This window comes from Limulus polyphemus, unplaced genomic scaffold (assembly GCF_000517525.1).
Source record: "Limulus polyphemus unplaced genomic scaffold, Limulus_polyphemus-2.1.2 Scaffold1580, whole genome shotgun sequence".
NCBI classification, from domain to species: Eukaryota; Metazoa; Arthropoda; class Merostomata; order Xiphosura; family Limulidae; genus Limulus; species Limulus polyphemus.
Genome location: NW_013667190.1, coordinates 102,694 through 125,928, shown reverse-complemented (window position 1 = coordinate 125,928; position 23,235 = coordinate 102,694). Strand labels below are relative to the sequence as shown.

The following is a 23,235-nucleotide window of genomic DNA, read 5'->3' as shown; positions in this document are numbered from 1 at the left end:
AAGGTCAACTGAAGATTATATAATATTGTAATAAACAAAAATATTAAATAAAAGCTGAAAAAGAAACAAAAGGTATGCTTAAAACATTTATAAAAAACATGAACTAATACTGATATGAAATAAATCTGACCATTTGAACTCTTAGAGCTATCTCATAAAAAAAAAAACATATTTCACTATGCAATGCAAGCACATGCTGGGAAAGCTTACTTGATAGGCTGACACAAACAAAATAATATGGTTCTTGAGATTAATGCTGGTTTCTCATAATTTAGTTCCCTTTATAGATTAAAATACTGAAAAAATTATGGTTACTTTTACTTTTCACTGACAGTCATGCAACCTCTTCCTTTAAAAAAAAATGATACATCCATTGCTTCTACTGAAAACTGATACAATGGATAGTAATTCAGGAGATTTGCTGAGAAAATCATTTTACTCATAATCTGAACACTCACAAAGGGTTGCTTCCCTCTGGAATTGTCACCAATGGCTTTATTCTGTGTAGGAAGAATGGATGCCTGGCTGGAAATCACTCCTAACTGACCAATCACCACTGCCTGCTGGCTTGTGGTAGAAGGGACAAACCCTGCCTGACCTTGAATAACAGCAGTAGACTTTGCTGAGATCATCTGTCCTACAACACAACTTTTCCCACCTGTTGCAATAACTTGTCCTCCTCCAGATATAAGGTTGGCTGTGCTAATCCCATTTCCCTGCATTAAAATGATAAAATCAGAACTGTTAATTTCACTTTCAAAGTGGAAAAAAGGGTGGTAAATAGAAGCTAATGAGCATATTGCATAACCAGCATTAAACACAAAGCAGGGAATCAACATACCATGTATGTAGAATCTGAAAATGATAACAAAATTCTGACTACTATAAAACCACTAATAACATAGATGAACCAAACTCCACACACACACAAGCTGAAAGAGAGACACTTTTAGTTTAAATATTGCTCAACCTCTATGCCAGTAACTATTAAAGTGTATCGCAGAGAAAATTCTCAGCAAGTATTTAGGTACATCTAAACACTGCTTTTCTCAAAGACAATGCCACACAAATGAAATGTCAAGGTTTAAAAGTTGTTAATTTCATATCCACAAACTTCCTTACATATAGCTAACATGGTTCAAAACATTATGTATTTCTTCACATAAAGATCAGGTATTTCACAGACAAATCAAATTCATTGTTTTCCTAATATTACAGAGAGTCACTTTTAATACACCATACCACACAATAATTACTGCACAACAGAAAAGATGATGAAAGTCTTGTATCCAATATCTTTAATAAACAGGATATTTATATTTTTATATTTTATTGCATTTTAGTTTGTGTACTCTTTTTATTTTATGGTTTCTGTTCTTCAGTTTCTTCTCCCGAGTTTCATTTTTATTTACTGCCTTTGGTAATAATCTTTACAGAAATGTTATTGAAAAATGTTTTGTTTTCTGAAAACAAAATTGTATTCCCAGTCTTTGTAGCATCTGATTTTCAGTTCCATTTTTTCAGTACTAATTCACTCCTGACTGATGAATTTTGTTATTTTGAGCACTTGACTAATGAAACATGTGAAAATTGTTCAAAACCTGATTTTTCACTTTCATAAGTAATACTTTACTCTTAATCAAAGAAAGGAAGAAATTTAACCTGAATATAGTCTAACATCTGATTTTTAAAAATAGTAAGTAATATTCAATTTTTCACCAATGAATGAAACATCTGTATATTATCTAGCATTTTAAACTTGGTTTTGTAAAAACACCTGAATATGATTATTGTAACTGACACATATATTTTAATGAGTGTAAAAATAACATATGAATGATTTCTTACGAATCTTAAATAGCAGCCAAACAGTATGTACAGCTTGCAGTGTGGACATTATAAATAGCCAGCCAGTTATTCAGAGATCAGAGAAATACTAATGAGCAAAAAACTAAATAAAATAAACTTGGCAATCACAAGAAAGTAACAAAATCTTTCTACATAATTTAAGCCTAAAGGCTACATTCTTGCCTTGAAGCTAACATAGTAGACAATGGCTTAGCCCTAGTAGCTAATTGGAGAGTTACTGAGAGTTGACCAACAAGAACAATGGCAAATAGTAACATTATGTCAAGTGATGCAACAGTCAAGAAGAAAATTTAAAGCAAACAGAACTGCAGTACATAACAATTCACATTCAAATGACTCTGAAGCCTACCTTGGGTCTGCTCAGATCTAGTGATAGTAGACCTGTAACCATATTGAAGCCAGAGACAAAGGGCTAGTGTACTAGTTAACAGCCTTTAGGGCCCAGGACAGGCCTAGCACTTGCTCTAGAAACTCAAGCAGAGGCTTGGATCAGTTGAGGTGGTAGGTGCATGTCAAGCAGATGAAAGAAGAGAGGTACATGAAGAAATATATGGAGTGGATACCAATCAGAAAAAGGTCCACAGGAAGACCAAAGGTGAGATGGAGAAAAAATATTGAACAAGCAATTGAAAATTGAGGAACAACACTAGAGAAGGTAGAGGAACAAGAATTATATCAGGATAGGATTGTGTAGCAATCTTTTGTGGAGTGATGTAGCCAAAAAGCTTTTAGCCTAACAAAAAGAGTAGGAGGAAGAAGAATATATACAGCTGATACTAATTATTTAACAGTTCCATATGTAGTAAAACATTATGTCATTAGCTAAGTAACATTACTTTTTGCTAATTAATTGTCATACTTATTTACCACTGTTGTAACCACAGGTGCTGAATTGTCAAGAACTTTTGGAAAAGGGGTCTTTAACTTTCTTTATCTTCATCATATTATTAAATTAATTATTTTACCATGCCAATCCTGTGATAAAAGTTATGTAAGTGAAAGTGGAATAAGTGTTGATACTAGAGTTTCTGAACATTAAAAAACACATTAAGTATATAAACACAAACAATGCTCTAATCCTCATATGTGAGATTCTTGCCATCAACTCTATTTAAAATCAACAAGAATTTTATACACAGTGGATAACTAAAAAAAATGAAAAACCTCTGAAAGTTGCTTAATGAAAAACCTGCCTATTTTCAACACATCCCAGTGTTACTTTAGGCAAAACAGCTTCCTGGCCTTAGAGAATTCAAAGTTCTGAGATAACATAGGCATTGTTGACCAGTTTTCCTGCTAGAAGACAACTTCAAACTAAAAAGAACATATGAATGTGTTTAAACTTGTTTCTTTAACCATCAATACTTGTAACTGTTTGTGCCACTTACTGTGGTTTTTCACCAGCCATACTATCATTTCAATCACATGACAATGCTACATTCATTATTATCCCAATTCACAGAGCTTGTTGGGAGCACAAAAATACAACCAATATTAAATCAGTTAAGCAGCTTACTACATGCATATACTGTAGGATATATTTTAGGGAGCATAACCCCCTTACTGAATATTCCCAGAAAAAATTATGCCTTGCCCTTAAAAATGGCCCGACATGGCCAGGTGGTTAGGGTGCTCTACTCGCAATCTGAGAGTCATGGGTTCGAATCCCCGTCCCACCAAACATGCTCGCCCTTTCAGCCATGGGGCGTTATAATGTAATGGTCAATTCCACTATCTGTTGGTAAAAGCTTTGCAGGAAATTCAAAAAGAAACAAACAAACCCTTGAAAACTTATAATTGTAACTTCCTATTCTAAGTATTATTATTGGACTTTCTTGAATCCTATAATGTTTACTTTGTGGCTGTTTCAGAAGATTTAACTTTATTGTTTCTTGTTGCCTGGTCCAAATGTTTTGTAAAGTGACAGTGATTAGTTAAAGATAGATTAGTTGTGTGAGATATACCTCATAATATGTTCATTACACTGTTTTTCTTTTTATTGTACTTAACATGGTAATGTTTTAATTTCAGTAACACAATTCTAGCTACTTATTCTACAATTCTGATATTCATTTAATTAATTATTTATTATTATTTATTTTTGTATCTTCATAAACATTAGTTGTTGGCTGTACTATTGGTTCTGTCCTACTACTTGACTCTGTACCTAAACAGTAGTGTGTCACATAAATTTATTTCAGATGTCATACTCCTCTATCGTTGCATTTTCAGAACCATTTTATGGATTTTCATTGGCCAAACAACATTTTTTGGGAGAATTGTGGAAAATTTTACTTATACATGGTCCTACTGATGTTGAGTTTTTTAATGAACATTAAAATGAAATTAAAGCAACCACAGTATAATGTACTCAAAGCAAACAATTAGTGTGTGTTTTCTGTAAGTGAGGTATACTCTATTCTTAAATATTATTTTCATTGGTAGTATTAGTTATAGTGTTTAACATATCTAGTTTTATTATTTTAAATTTCTTATTATTATATTTTTGTTATACAGATTGTTTTGCATTATTAGCTTAGTATACAGATTTAGGGCTAACTTAAATGTCCTATGCTGGCCACAACTCATGAGACACTATTTGGTTTATAGCCAAAAATATCATTAACAGCATAGGTACTCAACTGATGAATCAATGTATTTTAATCTCTGTTAGTTGTAACAGTGTATTAATTTAGCTATATTCATTACTTGACCGAAGTAGCTTGCTCTTATAAAAAGTTAACATTAATTATCTTCACCTTTTTACTTTTAAATAAAATATCTGCATTACCTATATTACATTATAAAAGCTGTTCGTTCATTTTATATCAGGCATTATCCTTAAACCATGCTTTAACTTCAACTTACACTTTCAATACCTATAACATTATAACAATTAACTGTTAATTTCTTTACCTCTGTTTTGAGGCAAAACCTTGCCTTTAATGATGACTTCTCCTTTAATCCACATTTCCTATATTTCACTAACAAGATTATTCTCAAATAACTTCTTCCTTTACAATAAAGAACTTTGTCTCAACCAAAAATATTTAATGTTTAAAAATCCCCCAAAATGTAATTCTAATCATGCTATTTTCAAGCAAGTCTATAGCTAAGGTACCCTCAAAAATGCACAACACTTCCAGTAGAAGAAAACGGTGGTACACTCCCATAAGTACAATGTCAGCCTAAACCTTAAACATAGTTATATTCTGGAAATGTCCTTTATCCTAAATAAAGAAATAACAGCACTGATTTGTCAGCTAACTACTTTCACTTACTGAGGTTTTTACCTATTAAGGTATCCATACAAAGCCAAAACAAAAGTGTTACATCTGAGTAGTTACCCTAGAGTACAATTCATGCCTCTGCAAAATATCTGCATATTTTCCCATTTGTCATTGCAATATACTGGTTTACACAAACAAGATTAGCTGTTTTATAAACTTAACATATAGCTTCATGTACATTAAGAAATGATACCAGGTACCTATAAAAAAAAAGTACTTATTAGAAAATTGGTATTTTTTAATAATGAAATAAAATGCATTCCAAATTTAACTTCTTTTCCTGAGAAAAAGAAATAATTATAACAACTTTTAATACTCCTACCAATACTTTTACTCCCTTGATCATAGTTGTGGTACAGTATTAAAAAAATTATAATTTTTTTTTATGCTAAATCAGTTTATATTACAGTAGATACTCTATTTGCTCAAAACCATGCCCTGAAGTGGCAAATAACTTGCATTAGAAATACATTCTTGCTTTAATCCGTAAACTTTTCTGAAGAGATTGAAAAGAAGGAAAAAAAAAGGTTATAAAAATTATAAAAAATCCACTAAATGTTAGAATGTTTTAGTCATTTTATATTTCTAAAATCTACCAATTATACAACGTATTAAGCCTAAGTTACCAGGTCTGCTGAGAAGTTTCATCAGTTGTGTAAATTCTGCCCCATTGCTCAGTCGTGTAGTTATTTTTTTCATAAAGTAAAACTTTTACTGACAATAGTACCTAAATACTAGCAACACAAGTTGAAGATAAAATTTTTTTTAAATGACTGAAAGTGAGACTAACAGAAAGTAAAATTACATCTTAATATTTCATGTAATTTTTTTTACAATAATGCAAATTTCATTACATTAGTATGTTTTGAATATGCTCACATGGAAAACATTTTACTAGGCAACTTAAAATACTTATTAGCCATTGTGAATCCTATTCCCATTGCAATTTTAATGTTTAATCAGCCACAAAATAATTAATTTCACAGAGTACTTTTGGTTTTCAGCATTCATGGAAGCATTAGTACTAGCATTCATGTTTGAGTTAGAACTTACAATATATATATTTACAAACAGTAATCTCAGAATATGAAACTTTACAATTTTACACTCATTGTTATATAACTGTATGTAACATGTATGTAACAATTTAATTTATACATTCTTCTTCATCTTCAGCTTTCTTGTTAGATACAGAATACTCTAAGTTTGTGTCATAATCATTGGCTCTTTTTTGGAAGATATAAATCTAAAGGAATAAAAAAATTATTTCAATTAAAAATTCAATTCAGTTAAAATTTTCAACTTTTTTCTTTTTTCTCCATTATTCAAAATACTTTTGCTCTGTTGAATCAAAACAGTATTCATAACATTTAATTAACTTAACCACCCATAAAACAGTTAAGCTTTCTTATCTAACAATGTAGTTTGCCAACAAAAAACATTACTCCTCTGCCAATTTCATAATATGATGTTAGATGATGAATACCAACATATGCTACACTACACTTTTTGAAAGCATAGTTTATTCTTTCACCTACAATTATTCTATATTATTAAGTTTGTACAGAAGAAGTTTCTATATCTCCCTTTTGTCATCCTTTTTGTTAATTGTCATTCATAATTTACTTAATTACCTTATTTTGATTATTTTTTATTGTCTTATATTTTCCCAATCATATCTCAGTTATAATTGATTTTTACAATAGATTTATAAGCAACTTAATATAATTTTTTGTGTTTTAACATGTACATATGTTTTGGTTTAACAATATCTGTATTATATTATATACATTGCACTTACTACACATAAGAATGAAGGTGTAACTTGTATTTGTGAATATGGTTAGCTCATAATATTATTGTTTTGTACATTTATAAATGTTTCAAGGACATCCAGTTTCAAATTGTTGTTAAAACAAGTACACATCAATTAATCATTCAGCCTCCATACAATTAGGTTTGTATTAAGTCTAAACAGAAGAAGCAGTCTTTATATCTACTTTATCAGCCTTTTGCATAAATTTTCATTTATAATTTACTTCATTACTTTAGTTGTTTATTTTCTTAATGTATTTTACTCTTTCAAATGTGACTGGCTTCTATAATAAATTTATGATTAATTTGTTGTAGATTCTTTGCATTCTTTATCTCTCTAACATATATAGATACAATTTTGTTTAGCAAAGTAACAGATCTCTCTGTATTAAATTAGATATATTGCCTTTAATACACATTATGATAAAGGTTTAACTTGCAGTTATAAATATGGTTAGCTCACACTATTACTTTTTTTGTAAATTTATGAGTTATGCTTCAAGGACATCCAGTTTCAGAATGTTGTTGAAGCAAGTACATGCCAATCCCTCAGTCTCAAACAAAGCTAGGATGGGAACTTTCTAGAAAATTAATCTGGCACTATCTTTGATCAAGTAAAGAGATAGATCACATGGTTGTTTAACACAATGATTTACAACCAGTGGGCCATATGATGAGCTGTTATGGGCCACTGTGGGCTAGAACAACTGTGACTCCAAAGAACTAATGTGTCATCAGCTGTAAGTATGGGTCTTTACTACTGTACAAAATAGCTAAGTGGGCCTTAAAGTGCAAAAGATTGAAAAACCCTGGTCTATCAGACAGTAAATGGCCATATAACTATGGAATCAATATATATATTCTGTTTAAGAACATAAAGGCAAGTTATGTCTTTCAGCAGTACAAGTGTCAGGAATATGGCTGGGTCATTGCACAGCAAAAGGTCAAGAAACATTTTAACACCACTGTTATTGAATATAATCACACATAAAATGAAACTAATAATCAATGATCTACAAAATTACCCTATTTGTTCAAGTTATTTTGTATTTGAGCAGTTTCATTTATTTATATTGTATTTGGTTAATTAATTTTGTATCTTGTAAAAAGATAATGTTGTTGATTTGCTGATTAGAGTGAAAGCAACTGGCTTTCAGCACCCACCACCAGCTTTTTTTTCTTCTAAATGCTAACTAGAAGAAAGGCAACTGTGTAGCAGCATTCACTACCAACTGTACTAATCAATTAATGGGACCCTTAGTTAACCGATTACCAAATAGCATAAATTGGCCAACTCTGTTTTCCACAAAAATAACTGAGAACATCTGAAATAAAATAAAGTAAAATATTTTTGTACAAATCAATCTCCACAAGATCCATAATGCAACCTAATATCCAAAAAATTGGTCATTCCATTCAGACTATTAACCCTTTCCATACGGGTCACAGGTGAAAGGCCATGTCATTGAATTTGTTGACTCACATTCAAAATTTTATTGAACTACTGTTTCATGAATTTATGTCAATAAGTTTGGTATCAAACTGTAGATTATAATTAAAATTTTATTATTATACATTACTCAATTTCTTAATTTAAAAGTAAATATTTAAAACTCAGTTAAACTTCGATTTTTGTTTGTCACGTAGTATGCTGAATGCAGCAATGGTTCAAATTAGATGTTTGTGATGTCAAAATACTAAGTCTATAGTTTTGTATGAATCAGAAACTCAAATTAATGATATTGACAAGCTAGAATATAAAATAAGAGCCTCTTATATTTTCTATTTGCTAAGATATTGCTTATGTAATAAATCAAAGACAGTGCCGCCCCACTCACCTCTTTCCATTTTTGGAAATGCTCCCTTATTCATATACTTACTTCTATATATGACATGAATAACCAATCGAAAGCTCAAAATGTCTCCCTAGTGGTTTCTCAGCCATTTTAAATTCTTAGGATGTCATCTCTTTCTTTTGAACCAAGATTTCAAGGAGGTAGGTTGTGTATTTAGTCTGCTCGAAATTTCATATTTTTTTAGACTAAAAAACAGCGTAGTTACTAAGATAAATTATAGTGGTATTCTATGGTATCAATATAGTAATTTATGATATTTTGGTTATTCAACTGTATATATATAAAACCCCAAAAAAATTATTTCATTTTATATCCTCCACGTGCAAAATTTTAAAAGGCTTAGCAACCTACATCATGCAGCAACCAAGTGCATAGGTTGTAACTAGAAGAGATAATTGCTTGCTTTACTTCTTTATTTACTGTTCTATGTTTTAAGAAAAATAAGTTTAAGAACTTATTTCTAAATAGCAATAATCCATATACATATATAATGTATAATAATTGAAATGTGACTGTATTTTACAAAATACTAGTCTACTAAAACACGGCCAAGACAGGTCATTTATTAAAGACTAAAGATCAGTTGTACATTATTGGATACGGTAACATGAGTGCACGTGTGCTGAGTTATTGTAACTACTGTATCATTAGCCAGGCATGGCTGAAAGGTCAATATAATAAAAATAATAAATATATATATACATGTATAATGTTACGAGATATAAGCTATTTAGTCTAAACATTTATGCTTTCATGTTATAATTTGTTGTTATTCTAGAATGAAAGAGGCATAATTTATATTTATTTTCCTAATTTTTTATGGTGGTTTCGAGATCGGTCAAATCTGCCTAACCCATACAGAGAATTGTTACTGAAAATAAAAGATAAAATATAAATTTTTCTCTTAAGAAACGTTTGATAACTATCTGGACATTATAAAGATTTCGCATGTGAAATTAGAAAATTTTTATAAAATGAAAATTACTTTGCATGATGGATAGGCAATATGTGTTATGTTCCTGTATGAAAATGGTATTGGATCTGGTTTCAGTATAGTGTTATTGTCTGACTACAAGGTAAGGCACAACTGATTACAAAAAGAATACAGTTCTTCCACAAATTGTTGGTCCATTCTGTGTGTTCTTGACACCACTACATACAAGCTGTTTTGTGCACTGATGTGAAAATAATGCATATAGGCTGGACTTGTGAGGCTTGTCTCTAACCATCTGTAAAATGCCAAGACTCCCAGTTGTAGATGTAAACATCTGATTCAGTCTCAAAGCAAGTATCCTATAACTGCACCAAGTTAGAATTAACAAGAAGTTGTCAACAGCTAATGAAAGTACTTCCAAGATATACAGGTTAATTCATTTTTCCCTTTAAAAAATAAAAAAAGTAAAAACAACTTTGGTCTATGAGTACCCTGGCTTTTGGACAAAGGTCTATCTTGGTAGAGATGGCTTTACTTCTTTACAAACAACTGTAGTTTGGAAGTGTTTCCACATTCCTTTATGATACTTTGAGCCACTTGTAGTCAATTTCCAACAGCTGCTACAATTGGACCACTTCCATTTATCCAATGGCTCTCCAATCAGTGAAACAACCTAAGGAGGTCTAGTTGTGATTCATGAGCAATTTGGTACACTTTAAGCTTTGTGATTCACTTTAAAGTGGTAAGTCAGATGAGATTCTGAGAGACACTACATAATGTACATACATATAGCATAAGCTGAATGACCAATCACGGTTGATTATCAGAGGACTGATCTACATAAAAATCAACTTGAGGGGTATGACTGATATTACTTTAGAACAGAGGTTTTTTTTCCCCTCACTTTTAATATGACAAATTCCAATTATTCTTGAATTGTTTTGCATAGTAAATTACATGTCACATCCCATAGTGTGTGATACATCCTTATTTGAGAATTCAATATTTCTCTTTAAACCTTAATATAAAGATATAATATAAAATAAAAATTAAGAAATTAAAGGTCTAGTCCAACAGTAACATGAAACTATAAAACAATAAAGCAATTTTAAAAAAATAATTTCTCTGTTTTTGTATAATACTTCCAAAAACTGGCAATACTTTTCATTAAAACTTGTATGTACATAATCTTCTACATCAAAAAATAAAGGGACTTAATACCCTCGTAAAACTTTACAAAGATAATATTATATGCAGCAGGAGAAAAATCATTCTGGTGCAATGATGTTACTTTTATATGCACACGGTAGTAATGTAGTTTTTCTGTGTGAATAATATGTGGATGTTCTAAGCTATTTTAATAAGTGTGACAATTTCACAGAAGAGCCAATCAAGGTTTAAAGCTTGTACATAATAGTGGTAAGACCTGGAGTTTTCTCTTTTCCACGTGTTTATGTAAACATTTCACAAAATATTAAGGTTCTGTAAGATCATTCAAAAATGAATTTAAGCATTAAAATAATAAAATACAAAAATAAAATATGTGCTTCAATGCTTTAAATTATTCTTAAAAATAAATATAATAAAAAAAGGTTACTTCTTACATACCTTCCCAACTGTGCTTACTGACTGTATCGGTGCTGCTGGAATTAGAGTTGGACCTGTGACAGCCACTCCTTTTTGGTCCATCAGTCCTTTGTTTTGCAGCTGAAAGCTAAGAGTTGGTGCAGATCCCATATTTTGCAGTGACTGACCCAAGCTAGCTTGTTGGATGGTGAGGTTTCCAGGAAGGAGCATTTGTGGCTGAGGATACAGCTGCTGCAAGCAACTAGGATTATGGATCACTTGCACCTTTAATAAAAAAAATATATATATATATATTTATGTAATTTTTGTTAGAAAGTTTACTTTCACTGATTCATAATACGAATTACATATAGTAATAATAAATATATATGTGACACAAATATTTTTGTTAGAAACTTTACTTTCACTGATTCATAAAGTGTCTTAAAGTGCTGTAAAATGTGGAATTACTTCAAAATCAATGAACATCTGTCAATTCTGGCTAACCACAAGTGTAGGGTACCCACTCCAGAACAAACAGATAAAAACAGACTACATGGTTGGCCTGTATACCAGACACCCATTAAATTACATTTTCCTAATAGCTAGGCTAAACCAGTTTGCCTGCAGAGGTACCGAGAACATATTCATTTGAACTAGCAACAGGCAATACAATATTCTATACTAGAATATGATGCAAATGGTAGTGAGGGAAGTATGGCATGTCCATGTTCTGCCATATATTGATGGAACTGGTTATAATTTCAGTTTAATGAATGGTTCCTTCCCTCAGTATGTCAGATAGTAAAACTAGTCAACACACCTTGAAGAAGAGGATGTTGTCACATTTTTTCAAGTAACTACAGACACTAAAAGTGTCCTGGAAATAACTCTTTCAGAAAAATGGTTAAAGATATGAATTTATCAACATACTTAATTTTCAAGCATGCAACATCAGAGAAATGTCAAGAACTCTAAAGATGTAAATCACTTTTATTACACATTCATTGACAAGCATAATCTAAATGGCAAATTATTTTCATTTCACATCACATGATGGATTATCAAATGTCTGGTTTGAACAACAGTGAACTAAGGAAGGTGACTAATGATATTTTATAACAGTGGTTTTTGCCTTATCATAGTTAAGATTCTAGTTTTATTACATGTATTAATTTCTAAGAAGGAAGATTTCAAACAGTTTTAATGTCCATATATTCAATCATGAACTGCTGGCTAATGACCTTAATGAATGTGATATTAAATACAATGTCAATATATTTCAAGTTCGAGAAAACTTTTCGTTACCTAATCATTCCCTTTATGAGAAACTTAGTTTGTTTCTTAAAGTTTTTTTTTTCCTTTTTATTTCTCTTTACCAATCACGTCAGATGTAGCTTACACATTGGAAAATACCATACTATTGGGATAATGGTGCATATGAATATATACTGGGCAAAAGAAATTAAAATTCAACAAATTATTTGTATATATTTTGTCAAAAAGCAACAATAAACCTCACAAAATATTACTTAAGACAAATCATAACTCACTAAGCAATGAACATACAACATATTTTTGTACAAGTACAAAAGAACTGTTGGACCATGGATATCAAACATCAGAATTATCATTATGCTTACAGTATGTCCATGACAATAGTAAGACTGTCCATCCTGAACAACCAGCTCTACAACATCATTACATACTTCGTATTGGTCTCTGAATGGGAATTTTAAGAAAGTTTCCCCAGTTGCATTTATTACACAAAGCAACTTGTTTAGAAATTTCTGAAGACTGTTCCAAAATCACATCCATCACATGTTTAATGCACAACAACATTACTTACCTTCAAAACATCCATCATAAAGCCAATTTATCTGAGGAATTAAGGATAACTGTTTGAATACTTTTTTTAAAATCAGGTTTGTCATACAAGATAGTGCACGTAATGTTTAAACACACTGTCATAACGTACGACTAAACAAAGAATCACTGAAACATTCACATACACTGACCAGAATTTTCCAAACAAATCAGAGAGGCTTATAAAAAAACAGGGATCAAAATATTACATTCCTGCATTTCCAAGGAATTTAATTTTTTGAGTTAGCTTTCTGATTGGGAATGTAATGTCCATTTGTATTTCTTTAGTTTTGACCAATGAAAGTGAACATACTACATGGATTAAATAAAAAACAATTCAACAGGAAATGCAATTTTACATGAGGGAAGGTAACCTTTCTGATAGCTTCCTCTTAAGTGAATGCAATTTTATTTCATTATTTCTATCCCTGAGAAACCTGAAGACTATAATTTTACCTGTGGAAACAAAGAGGATGCCACATTTGCAATTGCTGTCTGTCCTATATTTTGATGCGTAGTAGGATGCATTGAGGACTGAGTCTGGGGTGGAGCAATTGGAGTATGACATGGTGCTGGTGTAGCCATTTCTTCTCGAGGTGGTGCTGGTGCTGGTGTAGCAGGTGTTATTGGATGAGACACTGTTGCTGAAATGGAAACAGGTCCTGAAGTCATTGCCATGGAAACAGGTATTGAATTCATTGTCATGGATATAGGTACTGAAGTCATTGCTATGGGAACGGGTCCTGAAGTCACTGCCATGGGAATGGGTCCTGAAGTCACTGCCATAGTTGTGGTAATCAGACTTGGAGGTGGTGCCTGCATCTCAACTGATGATACTCCAGAAATTGGAGAAACAGTTGATATTGGAGAGTCTGATATAGAGATCTGAGTTGATGACTTTTCTGTATTCATTTCTAATTTATCAAATTACTGCACACTTTTCCACAATTAATAATCTGCAAGGAAAGAAAGTTGAAATTCAAATGCTTAAGAACTAATCCTGATGACATTATCGTAAGTTTTATTAATATCAAGTAATCGTGATTTAGGGTTTACTGTAAATTTAAGAGCATAAAAAAGCAAAGCCTCAGAAAGTTAACTGGCCCATCAATATCATCCCTCAGTTTTAAAAGTAAATAACAAAAGCATCAAATCCAAAATAAACATTCCCCTTCACCTCCACATACCCTTCCAATGGAAAGTTTTAAAAAATCTTAACTAGCAGAACATATATCTTCATGAAAACCATTCAACAAGTTTATGACTACCCAAAAAAATAATTTCCTTAAAGAACAAGAGTACATTTACACATCCAGAACTTAAACATATTACCCACACTATTCAAGGTAAATTTCTTAACCTTTTCATAAAAAAAATACAGCTGTCTCACTAAATGTTATATGTTGGCACCAAGATAGAATGGTCTTTAAACTTGAACAAGTCATTGTGTTTATGTTAATACTCAATAAACTACAATTAAATCTACTTATTTCATGATCACAAAACTGGCAATTTAGAGAAATTTATGGTGACAGATGTTTCACATGTGAATTTCTACAGTAAAATCTTCTGCTCTAGGTGAAAATCTTTGGAAACTGACAAAATCCTTCAGTGCACGTTGTGCACAACAAATTTGCAAAACCACTCACCAGTCCTGTGCAAATCACAATACCTTCTTGCTCTTGAGTTTAAAATGCTATAAACAAATTTCAAATTCTATTTGCTCTTTTCACCACAATACTACAAATAAAGTCTAAGTCATATGCAAAGTCACAATACTCTTCTTACTCTTAAATTAAAAAAATATTAAAATTCTATCATATAGGGAAATTAAAACTCTATAGTTTTAATTTAGTGAACAAAGAAGTAGGATATTAATAATTGGTATCCAGCATATATTATCAGACCAATTAGTTTCTTTGTACAAGTCTCTAGTTATCCCTCGTTTGGAGTAATATGGGCAACTGTGGTCCTTTTATCTTAGGAAGGACAAAAAGATGTTGGAGAGGGTTTAAAGGAGTCTACTAGGATAATTCCAGGGATGAACATATTGTCATAGGAAGACAGGTTGAGGTTTTTCATCTTGTTCTGTCTTACAAAAGAGAATGGTTAAGGGTAATCTAACTGAAGCATTCAAAATTATTAAGCAACATTAAAAAAGGTAGATCAGATTTGTTAATGTTGAATTCTGAGAACACTTATACAAGAAGTCATGAACTTAAGAGTTGAATAGGTCAGGCATATCTTTATTCAAGGAAATTTTATTTCTCCAATACAGCAGTAAACCTGTGAAACAAATTGACATTTAGAGTGGTAGAAGTTGCAAATTTACTGCAGTTTAAGAAAAGGGTTAATGAAAATTTGAGATCAAGATCAGATTTTGTGATTAGTTTTTGTTTGTTGGTGGAGGTTGGGAATCAGGACATCCTTGACAGGCCAGTTCTTTTCACAACATTTAAGCACTCAGCTCAAGTCCAAAACTCAAGCCCCTCTGCATAGCTTGAAGAACTTAAACTATTAATAATTTTAGTGGCCTGTATTTCCACTCTTTCTCAACATATTGATATTTGTTGTAAGCTATATTACCAATGCTTTAAAATTTAGATTTAGCTAGAGGGCACAAGACATTAAGATCAATAACTGTAGAAACAGTGTTGATCAACACACTTCAAGATTTTCCATTGATAAACTCCTGGACTTGTGGATGATTCTCCTTAAATCATATTTGTAGTAAGTGGAATATGTTCAGGTGAGCTTCAACTTATAAATCAAGCTAATTCCTGTCTTTTTGTTGTCTGGTTAGCTCTTTGTCGTTTCTTTGATCTTACTTGTTTCTGAAACACATCCTCATTGTTTCCTTTCCTTAATATCAGCTGTTGATTCCTTACAATCTTGGCTGTAATGGTTATGATTTTCACAATTATGACAGTTCCCTCTTTCTAATAACCTCTAGGTTTTCTTGTTCTATACTGGCCTTAATCAACAGTTCAAATTACACTTTAAACACCTATTTTCTTGTGGTTTGTTCTTATCATTCTGTGTAACTAGCTATCTGAATAATTATTTCAATTCTTCTAGACTAGTGTTAGATGGAAAACTGATGTTTCAATAATACATGATCTGAAATTCCCATAACTTCTAAAGGATATTTTTGATAGTTTATCTGTGACTTTAACAGATTTGAATTCCATCTCCAACAACAGAGCTTCCTTTATGAATGTACACTTAATTTACTTCAGTCTAATTCTCATATCTTTGTTTGTTATGGACTTCTACTAATTGGTCACCTGCTAATGATTGGTTTGGTTTGTTTTGAATTTCGTGCAAAGCTACACGAGGGCTATCTGCGCTGACCTGCTAATGAGTCCATCATTCCATGAGGAGCATCTGGGTAAGATAACTGGGCAATCCTTTTCAAGTATTCTGAAAGTTCAGCTAAGATCTCTTTTTTTTTCCTCTTTACCCTGTTCCAAAACTTTGCTCTGGATACTTTCTTCTGGTGTGTCACTCCAGACCTGTTGAATAAGGCAGATACTAATGCTTGATAGTTGATAAGGCTCTCAGCTGGATGATAACTTAATGCCATAAAAATTGGTCATTTTAAGTGGGTAGCAAGAAGGATAGCTTATTGTTAACTATTCCTCCTTTTCACTTTGGAAATTATTTCAAAATGAGTCTGATATGTCTCCTATGGTACCTTTCCATCACAGTCCATTAGTTTTTTGACTGGCTGATGTTGAACTGACCACCTATATTTTGAAACTGAATTTGGTAATAATATGGCTATAGAAGTCAATGAAGATTCTGCAGTCAAAGATGGCATATCAGTAGTGACAAGAGGTGTAGACTAAGGAGATTCTCCAACTCCATATTTTGTAATAAATGATGTTTTAGGTTGGAATTCTTGGGCAGATACAGAAAAAGGAGTAACTGGTTTAATCTTTGTCTTTACCATTTCATTTCCCAAATATTTTATTCTGTCACTCATGTTCTTTTCTACTTCACTGATCTTGCTGTTATAATCTTTCTATGCTTCATAGACATCTTTCTGTACTTCACTTTTGACTCTTTTGATGTTCTTTGTACTTCAATTTTATCATCACAGTATTTCTGTACCTTATTGATTTCTGTTCTGCATCAATTCTGTCATAATAGCATTTTTGTGATTTTTCTTCAATTTTATATTATATCAGTTATTTTTTATTTTAATTATTCTTTAAATAGTGTGTCTTTCTTTTAATTCTTCTCTTAAATTTCCATCTCTTACCTCTTGATCATCTTTCAATTTTCTATAAAATGTTTTTCTTGATCTTCTTTTCATTTTCTGTCTTTTTTCTTGATCTTCTTTTCATTTTCTGTCTTTTTCTTCTTTATCTTCTTTTAATAAATTCACCATCTATAGTTATCTTTGGATCTCACTTCTTGACCATGTGATCGTCATCTTAAAGAGTTAAGCTAAACTTCAAGTACATTCAAATTCTATTTTATTTTCACAAAAATATTCTTACTTCTAACATTAGAGTTATAATGTTGTTCTTTCGTTGGTTAGGTTCTTATAAATTGTATGGTGAAAATAATTTGAAGACTAGCCCATGTAATGATAATAAATTAGTTTATTTCTTCCTTAACGCTTCTAAAAGCTTGTAGTACATGTAAAATTAAACTTGTGGAATTACACAACTAGTTGACTGAATAACTGAATATACACAATAACACATTTATTCAAATACTTCACTGAATAACTGGCACTCTACTTACTGACTCACTGCTAGCTTACTAATTAACTGTCCCACTAGTATTTATATCTGATGTCTCACTTCTAGATATTTGTCAAAGTTACTAGAATTTCACGATGACATATTAAGAACATTCTAGGTATTCTAGACCTATTTTTATCAAATTTTTGATTTAATGTCATGTACTTTCTAGCTAAATTTAAACTAAACCATTGAAAATATAGCTTACAACAATATCAACATGTTGAAAAAGAGTGCAAAGATAGGCTACTAGAATTATTCATGATTAAAGTAATTTAAGCTATGCAAAGGAACTTGAGTTTTGGACTTGTTTTATTTAAAGTGCACAGTTAGAGGGGATATGATTGAATTGTTTAAATATCTAGACAGTTGGATAGTCTTCCTACTGTTTGTCTGTTTAGGTGGTGCAAACATTTGAAACACAAACCTGAATATTAGGGATAATTTGGAAGCCTAGATGCAGCTTTGTTTTAACAACTGTTTTGGTTAGTTATAAACTTACAAAATGGTATGCCTGATTTGATGATCTGTACAGCTAGTTTGAATTATACTTGTTAAACATGCACATAGATGAGAATACCTATATATTTATGATAACATTTATGGAGAAACAAGGGTCCAACTGGTTCATTGAGGCTATTCTATCCAATAACTAAACTTTGAAAAATAATAATAATCAAAGTTGGTCTTTATCACTTCAATATTTATCAAGCCTTTCCTTAACTCCTTAAATTTACTGCATCCACCACATTTGAAGGCAACCCATTCCATAGGTCAACCAATGTATTAGAAAAATACAACTGTCTTAACTAAAGATGACTCCTACCCTCTTAAGATTTATACTTGTGTCTTCTTGTCCTACCATTATGACCACTGAGTACAAAATAAAAAGATGAGCATCAACACTGTCAATTTCCTTAACAATCTTAAACACTTCAGTCAGATCCCTTGTGTGTGTATCCATATTACAGACACACACACACAATTACTTAAAATCTTAACTTGAAGCAGAAGTTTTTGTAATAAAATGTTTAACTTGCTTGTTTTATTGAATGGGTGGTGACCTTCAAAATTACCATTTGTCATCTTGCTTTTTTGTTTCATAAATCTCATCACAAATTATCTCAGAATCCATATAAAATCAAAATTATAAGGCAGCTAAAATCAATCGCATATTATTAAATATGTTATCATAAATCTCTACACTAAAATATTTAGTAAAGAAATCTACAAAAACAACCACTAACTTAAGCTACATTTGTCTTGTAACAAAAACATGTACTTAATTTTAAAGCAAGAAATAAATTTGATAAAAATACCCAATGAAATAGTTTTAAAGAACTTAAGATTTAAAATAAGTTTTAATTATACACTAATAAAGTATTAAAAATGTGTAATTACAGTGATTACACACTAAGTATCACTATAAGATAAGACAAAAAAATCAGCTTTAAGTATTTTGCCACTCCAGTCTGGATTTCAAAATGAAATTCTCAATGGAACATCTGCACCATCATCATTTGTAAAATAATCAGTGTGAAAATTAAAAATAATAATAGTAATGTTCTGTTATTAATCCTTACCCTAAAATCTAACTTAAAATTACTTACATAAAAATTTATGATGATCAAAATTCACTTGCTTAATCTAGTTCAAACCATAATAGCCATTGTTCATGAAAACTAATGATATAAATAACACCTGGATCACTGCTACATCTGTCCTATCCCAGCTGGGCTGGTGAGCCCTGGTATTGGGCATAAGGTCTCATTGGCATTGGATATAGCAGATGTAGTATAGTTTACATAACATATTTTTCTTTGCCTCATGAGTTCTTAGAATTACATGAATCAATTTCTTGTACACCTTCACTTGAGCAGGTGTATATTTGTCTTACTTTTAACTGTATAGATTCAAAACTTAATTTTGTCTTGTAATTTTTTAGCTGCTAACATATGAAACACTTCTTTAACGCCTAGTTTGTTGAATTTAGTAGAAGCTTGTTTGATATTTAAATTATCTTACAGTGTCTAATGAACACAGTTTCTAAGTAAGAAAGACATGGCAAAGGATGCAATGTGACTGCAAGCTAGTTTATTCTACTGAAAGAAAAATATACTTTTATCAATCTTGCTGCACTAGGCAGTTGCCCAAATTACCTATCTGCTAGAGCCAGGTCTAGTCAAAGAAACATATCAAGATTAGCAAGTTGGATGAACTGACTGAACATATTAGTATTTGTATCACCTAAGTTGAGAAGACTTTTGTGTCAAAGTTTATCACCCATGTAACACTTCAGAAGTGGAATTCTCTGAAAAGTTTACTGGGGCTCAAAAACTGATTTTAGGCATTTTTTGACATCCCAAAATTCATTTCAGGATAAGTTTGGAAATAACTCTGTGTACTTCATATTTTCCAACTTTCAAAGTCACCTTTTTTTTTCTCCAACTTTTAAAACTTCATGGACAATTATACAGTTTTAACAATCAGCAGATCCTGGTGTTTATATTTTTAGGAAGATTTTTATGGCTGTGGAAAGTTTTTCTAATACACAATTTTATATGCACTGAAACTTATTTTACGATGTTTGGATTTATACAAGGTCAAAAAAAGAAAATAAATCTATGGAAAATTTACTAGTCTGGAGCATAGCAAAGTGATACCAGTGAAAATCTCTGATAATCATAATTCATGATCAGTTGGGTAATAGAAACTGTCAATCTAGTATTTATTTTGACCTAACTTGAAAATTAGAAATTCACAATTTATTTACTGTACAGTATAATTTCTTTGTAAATCCAGAACTTGTCAAGAATTCTAGAACTGAAGTATTACACCAAGAGTCAAGGTAGAAATATTATGACTTCCCTTTATATTTCAATAATTTATTCCTTCATGATATGGTTTGTTAAATTGAAACTTTACTGAATGGGATTTGTAAGTTAGTAAGTAGTTATGCTCTTTATGCCATCAGTTCTAACTACTGAATTAATTCATTTTGACTAAGCACATATAATAGTAATGATAATACACATATTTTACACTTAAAATAGACTTTAGCCTTAACTGTCAAAAAAAAAAATTATTGTAAGTTGTAGCAGCACTCAATAATAGTAATTCAGAGTCAATTATAATTTTACTTAGAACTTATTTCTTGAAAGGTCAGTAAAATTAGAAGAAAAAAAATGCACTGTAGACTCAAACTCTCACATGGAACATTTTTACTTTTAGGTAAAAATATATGTACAATTTTAATTTACAATCATGGGCAGTAGTACTAGTACTACGGGCTTACAGCACTGTCGAAATATTACTTATTAGGGCTAGGCTTACCTTAGCCCGGCAAATGGGTAATTAGATGATTACGTTATTACTCACGTAATGTGTCATTTACTTGTTCGCAAAATTTTTTAGGCGTGCATGCCAACAAATATGTATTAAGTAATATACTATAATTTAATATATGCATGGGTTGCATGTTAGCTATTGCTGTTAGTGTTATATTTAACATAAATACTTTATAAATAAAAACGATATACGTTATAATTATCTCGCGGAATAAACTATTTCAGACAATATTCATCTATTAGTAAGTATTACAAGCCATGGTCAGTAAAAATAGTTAAAGATAAAAAAAGTATGGGAACCGTCTTTCACTATCTACTTTAAATTTAAAGAAGGAACTGAAGAAGAGAACATACATCCATATGTAAATAAATATACCATTATAATACTTAATTCTCTCGTTTTATTTTTCAGTAAAAATCCATTTCCTTTAAACCAGGATACATTTTTAGTTTTACTTAACATACTGAAGCCGGCAAAACATTACGTAAGATGGTGTAACGTGTTAACACTATAAGTATAACAGTGTAGTAAAAAGGAATACGAAATATAATACTTACCTTGAAAAGTTAAATGATACAAACTCTTTTTATTTTCACGGTTAATGCTATTATTGAACATTAAAAATCTACATGATTTCCCTTTCAATTTCTAAAGTTTGTCATTATCAAGTTCAAGACTACACATAGAGTTATTTTACTTTTAGAAATGAGCGTAATATATTACCGGTATAGCGGCAGTTTACATTGTTTACTAGGATAAATTCCTATATTAAGAAGCACGAAATGGGCCATAATTTTTTTTACACATAATATAGTAAATTATTGATTTGTTGTGAAGCGTAAAGCTACACAATAGGATATCTATGCTGTGCCCACCACTGTTATCGAAACCTGATTTTTAGCGTTATAAACCCTCACACTTACCCTGAAACACTGGGAGGCATGAAACAAATTCCAAATTTTTTTTGAAAGCGTAATTTTTATTACATTCTTTGGTGTATTTTAATGACTTAGTAGTATATTTTGTTTTAAGTAATTTGATAAAACATAGCTTGTTCCATGCTTTTTTCCGCGAATTTGAACAGTGCCGTTGAGCATGGCATCTGTAAGTGCACTACTTTCAAAGAAGAATAACAGACGTTCAAAACAATACCACTTCATTGAATTTTAGACGTTTTCTGATAAAGTGATGGGTTAATTTTCACATGATATATATTCACATGATATAAAATAAAGTAATAAGATCACTATTCACCAACACGTGATCGTTCTTTATAAACATTCTTCAGTTGTCTTCATTGACAGTTGACATATAAAAAGCACTACCCTTTGACCAATGACGTCACGTCGCGCGATATCCAATCAACTAATAACGTATTACTACAATAAGTGATGAAATTTAGATGAAAGGACAGCAACTTCATTTGTTCTCTATACTATGTTTATATAAAAGGCAGTTGCAGTCCATTCAACTAAATTTCAAGATGAATACTCTGCCTACACAATCTAGCAAATAATATTCCAATAATTCTTTACACTATTAATACGTTACGAGATAATAATGAATTAATTGATACGTACATCAAGTACTAAAACGGCTGAACTACACTTATATTTTACATGATGCATTATTAGTCCAGCAATTTTTTTACCAACTAACAAAACAGAAAATATTTTTAAACACCAAGAGCAGATGTACATTGGAACAATTCGGGAAGCAATATTAATTAAGATAATATTATTGAACAGAGTGGTATGCATATTGATATAAACAAAAAGTATATTGTTACGACAGCGGAAGTCACGCGACACTGGAAGCATGCGCACTGGAGTTTCTAGAAGGATCATGACTGTTCCTGGCAACTCTAGTCTTTTCTAGGCACCCTCTTTTTTGATATAAGCCCGGCAAATAAAGCGGAGATATAATAGCAGATA

At 31.1% G+C, this 23,235-nt stretch overlaps 1 protein-coding gene across 5 annotated transcripts in view; it reads right to left on the bottom strand.

Moving 5' to 3' along the window:
- The window catches only part of LOC106464178 (polyhomeotic-like protein 3), a 115,733-nt gene that overhangs the window by 42,780 nt on the left and 49,718 nt on the right, over window positions 1–23,235 (bottom strand). For 4 of the 5 annotated variants that reach the window (XM_013924299.2, XM_022391873.1, XM_022391872.1 and 1 more), the window contains exons 2-4: window positions 13,653–14,152; window positions 11,373–11,615; window positions 459–716 (exon numbers count right to left, since the gene is read on the bottom strand). In XM_013924299.2, the coding sequence (XP_013779753.1) occupies window positions 459–716; window positions 11,373–11,615; window positions 13,653–14,108 (957 nt within the window). In that variant the 5' untranslated portion in view covers window positions 14,109–14,152. Of the gene's footprint in view, window positions 1–458; window positions 717–11,372; window positions 11,616–13,652; window positions 14,153–17,463; window positions 17,481–23,235 lie in introns of those variants that run through there. The other variant, XM_022391870.1, reaches the window with a different exon arrangement.